Source organism: Durio zibethinus, chromosome 12, assembly GCF_047325235.1.
Source record: "Durio zibethinus cultivar Kanyao isolate XHJ-2024 chromosome 12, ASM4732523v1, whole genome shotgun sequence".
NCBI classification, from domain to species: domain Eukaryota; kingdom Viridiplantae; phylum Streptophyta; class Magnoliopsida; order Malvales; family Malvaceae; genus Durio; species Durio zibethinus.
In genome coordinates, this window is record NC_143173.1 from 14403495 (window position 1) to 14411266 (window position 7772).

Here is a 7772-nt window from a genome sequence, read left to right on the forward strand (position 1 = left end):
AAAAGGATCCGCTATGGTTCCCAATCATGTTTAGGATCGACATGAAATGTACATGAACTATACAACTAATGAGAATTTAAAAATATAATATTATTTGATTATGATTGTAATTTCTTATTTTACTAATTTCATAAGAAAAAAAAATCTAATTATAGCATAATTGGATAACAAAAAGTAAAGCTTTTGAAATAAGTAAGTAATGTTAAACTTCGGTCAATCTCCGCAAGCACTGGCCCTGGCTATATATATAGACAACCAAGTAAGAACTTTTCAATTTGCCTTCCCTGCTTTTGTCACTCCTACAATTCTGTTGCCATGGATTTGAGTGAGAAGTTGAGAGAGGCTGCTCAAGAAGGCAATATTGACGGCTTGTATGCAATTATTCAGGAGGATCCATACATTTTGGAGAGCATTGATAAAGTTCCTTTCGAGGATACTCCATTGCACGTAGCTGTAGCCGCAGGGCACGATGATTTTGCAATGGAGATCATGAACTTAAAGCCATCATTTGCCAGGAAGCTGAACAAAGGTGGCTATAGTCCAATTCACCTAGCGTTGCAGAATGAGAAAACTGTACGTCGTCTCTTGGCTGCAGATAAGGGTCTGGTTCGTGTCAAAGGGAGGAAGGGCTACACTCCTTTACATTGCGTGGCCGAACAAGGGAACCTTCGTCTTTTAGCCCAATTTCTGGTGGATTGTCCTGACTGTGTTCAGGACGTGACGATATTAAACGAGACTGCTTTGCACGTTGCTGCAAGGAGCAATAAACTTGAAGCTCTTCAAGTCCTGACTCAATCGCTTAGAAGGACCTATTTCTACAGTTCTTCTTTAGGGAAAAAGCTCTTGAACTGGAAGGACAAAGATGGCGACACTGTGTTGCATATAGCTGCATCTAATAATCTACCTCAGGTACAAAAACTCTCTTGCGCTATAACTAATCAAATTTAGTTTTCTCTTAATCAATGATTCCAACTTTCTTAATTTTATCAAAAGCGAGTAAAAAAATCTTCCACAAAATTACCAAACTGTTGCAAATTTCCGTGGTAGGTTTGTTATGTTTAGGGTTTATGTCACTGATAAGGTCGTTGTTCTTACACATGAAGGGAAGTATTAAAATAATAATAAAAGTAAATTCGACATCAGTTAAATTGGAAACATTTTTGTCAAATAAGTATAACAAGGATACCTCCCGATCTATTGGAAATTGGTTTTAGATTGGATATCTGTCCTAAAATTTAACAGTAATAGAGAATGGTCTAGAGTCGTGTTGGAACTTGTCAGTGGCAGTTCGTGATACTCCATTTGGTGCCATAGCATGTGAAATTTCATTCAATTGTCCTTTTTGTTCTGTCAATCAATTAATTAATATTGAGTTTATATGTCTATTACGCAGATGATCAAATTGTTGTTAGATTCCAAAGTTAATATGAATAAGACCAATTCCAGAGGTAAGACAGCATTGGATGTCATACGAGAACTCCCAGTTTGCAAATCTGCAAAAAGAAAGGCAATGGACATTCTACTAGAGGCCGAAGATTTGAACGCTTCATTGACCCCAAGAGCTCAATCCTTACACGAATTGTTAGGATCAAAAATTACATTTCTTGAAAGAGCATTCGGTGAAGTGTTTTATGATATTACAAATATGTCAGCTGAAAGGAGCAGTGCAGTTCTAGTTATATTGGTCCTGATTCTAACATCCACTTACCAAGCCACCCTCAGCCCTCCCGGTGGTGTGTCGCAGGGAGGGAAATCGGCTCTGAGTTCAACTTCTTTTCTTTTTTTCTATATCCCAAACACCATTGCTTTTATCATCACATTGATTCTAACACTTTGGCTTCTCGCATTTCATGCTAGTGGGATCAGTACTCTTCTTCTAGTGCCACTACTTCTCTTATATTTTTGCCTCCTGAGTTCTACATTTGACATATCACCCACTTCGGCTGTGATAATATTTGGTGTTCTTCCATTTCTTAGTTTACCTGTAATGCTAAGAGTCATGGGACATGCAAAAAGGATCAAGAAATATATGGTTGAAGAAGTTTAAAGATATTTTGTCATTTCAAGAGAAACACCAAATAATGTATTTTATTTAAGTGTTTTAATGTGAACGAGATAATGTAATAAGGTCTATTTTGTGACTCTGATTTTGTATAAATTAAAAAAATGTTTTGAATAATAAAAAATGAAGTAATGTTGTGTGATAAAAGAAAAAGGTAATATACCAATATTTAACATAATGCCAAATTAAAGTTTGGCCGACTCATTTGAATTGGATTACTATTGTGACTCGAAAATTATTTATTCTTTTCGTCTGCTTATTGATTTTAATAAGTTTACCTCAATTTACCATTTTTTATTATAATTAATACTGTCAAAAATTGAAATTTAATAATTGAAATTAAAAATTCAACGTTTTATTAATAAATTACACATTTATTGACAGTTGACCCAAAAAAGTATTATTAGTACTCACATGTTTGCGCAATTAATATAATAAAGTTCATAATTAGTAATTAAATTCTAAAGGTTTTTTTTTTGGTGCATCTGATTTTGAGTTGTATAATAGAAAATAATCATTTCCTATTTATAATCTCAAATTTTATTTTTAGATTAAAATCCAAAACATTCAAATTAAAATTTTGAGCTCTAAACGATGAGATATCATCTCTTAAAAGATAATTTAGCCGACATGTTGAAATTGAGAGGTGATAGATACTATAAAACTTGTTAGTATCATAATCATGGACAACACATGTAAATCATTGAGTTCTTTTCTTAAGATTTGGGTTATGAGATCATACAATATATATATAAAAAAAAAGATAGAGAATTTTAGGATGACTTTCCATAAAGATTGTCCTCTAGTTAGCATGTTTCATCTTAATCACTTTGAATCATTCTTTCCTCAAAGTGAAGCAACTAATCTAAAGTACGAATTCACGTGCACTTACAAAGAATAAGAATTTTAAGACGGCCATATTTGATGTCGCCCACAAAGCAGCAATGAATCCAAAATTTTTTTCGAAAATGTACACTTATAATATGTAAAATTGTGTCAATAAATAGTTACTTAACAAATTAAGAATTAAAACGTAGAAAATAATACTAATCCAGGAAATTGAATTAAATTGAGTGTTGAAATGAAGAAAACTTGATGAGAATATCTTGGCAACGAGCAAAGAAGGGAAGAATACTAGAGGCATGATCGATATTGAACCAGCTCTTAATTACAGTTAGCCTGTTTCCTATTGAATCTTTCTTATTAATATATTTTTTGAAAAGTTTTTATTAGTATATTTAGTACTAGTAATAAACTTAATCTATTATCTTTTCTATGTTCTTGAAAGTTCATGAAAATACAATGATATTTTTAAGAGGTTATATATGCAAAGGTGGGGAATTTTTTTTTTTTTTTTTTAATTTGTTCGTGTATATGAAGCCAATTACTGTGTTTATTTCGAATCTAATTGACTCAATTCTAACTCTGTTTTTTATATTATTAATTAAAGTAATAATGAAGTTGTATGAAAAGGCACACATGAATTGATGGAGGTATATACATTTATTCAAGAGCAGGACCTTATTACAAATTTAATAAAATTAACTCCTAAAATAAATATGTACAAGCATGATTAATGGATGAGATTGAGACCGTGATTCATGAATGAGATTGATTCCTTTATACTTGTCTATTATTAATAAATAAAATCTTTAAGTGAAGTTCATAAAATTTTTATAAAAATATTAATTAATAAAAATTAAAATTAAAAATTTAAATGATAAATTGAAATATCTTATTATATAGAGTTAGTAGATAAAATTTTAAAAAAAATTAATAAATTTTGATATATTTTTTAAATAATTATTTTTGCTATAAAATTTTATTGAATTGTTATGTTAAATATCAATTTATTGGTTTAAATTTTTTATTAAATCATTTTTATTGAAAAAAAAAAAAACTTCATGAATTTATCTAAAAAAAATTTCATCTAGTTATCTTTATTTTTCAAAAAAAAAAATCCATATATATATATATATATTCTCCAACAAAAAGGAAAAAAAAAAATAAAGGGGGAATCTCTCCCACGTTTTACACGCAAATGTATTATAGGTGCAAATTCTCGAGGGTTTTAACTAAGAATGAAGATAAGCATCTTAAAAGGTGACACAAATATGTATATCAACCATTTCCAAGGCCATGTCTGGTACAAAGGAAGCAAGTCACCTCTTTCTTTCTCACCCTTGTGTGTCACTTTAAACCCAATATAAACCCTTTCAATCGTCGAGCTTTTACGATCTCTTCGGCAATGGCACAGCCAGAGAGTGTTGCCATAACAATTCATCCTCCCTCAACGGAAGACAAAGTGATGGGTGCTGCTCGATTGGGTGATATTGGTACTATATATCAACTCATCGGAGAGGACGAAGGTGTCTTAAGGCGGATCAATAAGAGGGAGTTTGTGGATACTCCACTACATATCGCATCAGCTGAAGGAAACACTGATTTCGCCATGGAAATGATGTACTTACAGCCATCATTTGCTACAAAGCTGAACAAAGATGGGTTGAGCCCTTTACACCTTGCCTTGCAAAATGGGCACACACTATTGGTGCTTTCACTGCTGAAAATCAACAAAAGTCTCGTCAGTGTCAAAGGGAAGATGGGTTATACTCCTTTCCATTACTTGGTCATGAAAGAAACCGATCGTGTTCTGTTGACTAAGTTTCTCAATGCTTACCCTGATTGTATTCATGATGTGTCAAGTCGAGATGAAACTGCCCTGCATGTAGCAGCCCACAACAACCCAAGAGCTCTTACAGTTCTACTGCGCTGGCTTAGGAAAACCTCTAAGTGTAGCATGTTGCAGAAACAACGAATACTTAACTCCAAGAACAGAGATGACGAAACTGTGTTGCACATAGCAGTGTCGAACGACCGACCAGATCCAGAGGTGAACTCTATTTTCTTTAAGTGAAAGAGAATCATTTTAATCTCCTTTTCTTCAATATATTTTACTTTGTTTATTTGTTGTTCTTTTGATGTAGATTATCAGGCTGTTAACAGATCTTAGGATCGACATTAAAGCTAAGAATTCGAAGAGTTCAACAGCTTTGGATATCTTAAAAGGCCGAACTCAAGGAGACAGTATCCATATCAAGAATTGTATGGACATTTTACGCCATCCTTGGGGTCTGAAGGCATCGTCTCGCAAAATACCATGGTTTATTCTTGAGCTGCTTAGTCAATGGGGATATGAAATAAAAAATATGTCAGCTGACAGGGGCAACGCTTTGCTAGTAGTAACAGTACTGATTCTTACAGCCACTTATCAATCCACCCTAAGCCCCCCTGGTGGTGTTCTTCAGGCCAATGCTGAATCCAAAGACCAGAAATTTTCGGGATTGCAAATTTACTTAGGTTCCAAAAACGCCAGTGATCATGTAGTGGAAAAAATCGAATTCAAAGCAAATAACACTGCGGGTTCATCAGTCTTGCGGACGCAACCTTTTCTTTGGTTCTTTATTCCAAACATGGTGGCTTTCTCTACTTCTTTCCTCCTAACTTGTTTCGTTCTCCTCACTCTCGTTAGTGGTTTCTTCTCGTTCGTTCTCATGCTATCCCTGTCGATGTTACTCTTTTGCCTCCTGGATTCTGCACTGATTATCGTAGCACCAAATGATCAGTCCAGCAAAATTCTTTTTTGTTGTGTCTATTTCCTCGCCTATGTCATCTACCTTGCTATTGCACCAGTAGTAATTCCCAAATTGAGGAGATTTTTTCGTTAAGAATGCAAGTTAAAGAAAGGATGCGACGTTTTCGTCTTATCCATATAAAAAAATTTATGACAGAAGCTAATGGATGAACCTTTTCCATATGAGGGCAACTTTTAACAAGTATAGATTTTGCATCCATTGGCACCGTTAACTTCTGTTATCAATTTTCTTTAAATGGATAAAAAAAGACAAAAATCAGGCTAAATATTTTAAGTCTATGTTTAATATTGTCAGTTTGTATTCAACTTGTTTATTTTTAATTAATAATAATATGAGTTTCTGTTCTATTTGTGGATCTTTTGGATTCTCAAATTAAATAAAATATAATTATATTTATTTACATTTATCTAAATTTTTTATGCAAGGATTTTTTTTTTCAGTCTAAGTATAGATAAAAAATTGCAGGTGCTGAAATAATTTCAAACTTATTAAATGTGTTAATATGAATCATGTCTTTATTATTTATGCACTAAATTACTATTATAAGGGGGTTGACTTTACTAACATGCAATAATCATGATTTTTTTATTGAATTGATTTATTCTCATTAATTGTCGTAGCATTTAAATTTTTATGCTAAATTAAATAATCTTGTGAGAAGAAAAAGCACTCCTCTGTTTATTGTAATTGCCAGAAGAAATTCAATATAAAAAAAGAAGATTACAATGATCAAACTCAAACATAAATGCATATCTACAAAAGAACACTCATCTAAGATTCCCATATATTTTTCAACACTTAAAAATAGTACACAAACAAAACCACAAAATTATTGATATGCAATGCTTAACAATTAAATTATTAAAACTTTATAGAGCTGTTCATGTAGGTTTTGGAAGTTTTGTACTTGTATAACTTAATAAAGAAAAGAATAAAAGTTTGATCCAGATTTCTCTTTTAAAAATTTTAAAGTGAATTGGAGTTTTATTTAATTAACACTCTAATCAATGTTACCCTAGCATATTGTGGAATTTATTATTGCATTTTATATATCAATGTATACCATTAATTCCTTTTAAAAAAATCACTATTCTTGTGGCATAACTGCCATCAAGATTACTTGTTTGGTATAAAAAATTTAGGACAAGTAGAGAGAATCTATACATAATATAAACACTATCCCCATTGTGTCTTAAACATATACCTTAGCGATGTCCTTAAAACAAAATGAGGTTAAATTTGGAGATAAAAATTGATTAACAGATCGTGTCTCCAGCTGTTTGTTTTAAGGGTTTGAAAACCCTCGTACTCTTTTAGCTTTTCCCATCAAATCAAAGAAGGGTTTTAGCCATCTTTGTTAAGTTTCTTCTTCATTTAATATCTGCATGTTTTGGCAGACATGTCAGGCTCAGGCATAGCAATAGGACGAAGAGGAATTCATTACTTGCAGAAATTAAAAGTTGCAAATATACCTTCTGATTTATTAGAAAAGGGTCAAAATCGTGTAATAGATGCTTCTCTTACCCTTATTCATGAGAGAGTAAAGCTCAAGGTAGGCTTATAATATATATATTATAAGCCTACCTTGAGCTTTACTCTCTCATGAATAAGGGTAAGAGAAGCATCTACTTTAATTGCTTATTTGATTCCTTTTAGCATCACAGCTCAGGCTGACAGGCAATGCATATGAAATTATATATATATATATATATATATATATATATTATAAACCTACCTTGAGCTTTACTCTCTCACGAATAAGGGTAAGAGAAGCATCTACTTTAATTGCTTATTTGATTCCTTTTAGCATCACAGCTCAGGCTGACAGGCAATGCATATGCAATTTATGATTACTAAGGGCAACTTTTGCGTGCTTTAGGGGGTGTTATGGCATCCTCATTTCTGCTTGGAGTTCCTTTAGAACATAAGTCATCATTTCTTCAAGAACCAGCATTTGGGCCTCCTCACATTAGGGATGCAATCTGGTGCGGCAAACCAGCGGTAGCTTTTATAACTGGCGGAGTCTGGATTATTAAGCGAGTCATTTGACGTTA

At 32.5% G+C, this 7772-nt stretch overlaps 1 protein-coding gene across 1 annotated transcript; it reads left to right on the forward strand.

Moving 5' to 3' along the window:
• The first annotated feature begins 315 nt into the window (after nucleotides 1-315).
• On the forward strand, nucleotides 316-5921 carry LOC111297616 (uncharacterized). Its single transcript, XM_022892271.2, has 4 exons — nucleotides 316-909; nucleotides 1394-1733; nucleotides 4189-4955; nucleotides 5050-5921. Exons 1-4 carry the CDS (start codon nucleotides 316-318, stop codon nucleotides 5788-5790), a joined length of 2442 nt encoding a protein of 813 aa, XP_022748006.2. The 3' UTR covers nucleotides 5791-5921.
• Nucleotides 5922-7772: the final 1851 nt, after the last annotated feature.

Coding starts and splice junctions, on each gene's coding strand:
- LOC111297616 (XM_022892271.2), top strand. CDS start 316: ATGGATTTGAGTGAGAAGTTGAGAGAGGCTGCTCAAGAAGGCAATATT. Junction 910..1,393: donor CATCTAATAATCTACCTCAG/GTACAAAAACTC, acceptor TCTATTACGCAG/ATGATCAAATTGTTGTTAGA. Junction 1,734..4,188: donor CACCCTCAGCCCTCCCGGTG/GTGTGTCGCAGG, acceptor ATGTATATCAAC/CATTTCCAAGGCCATGTCTG.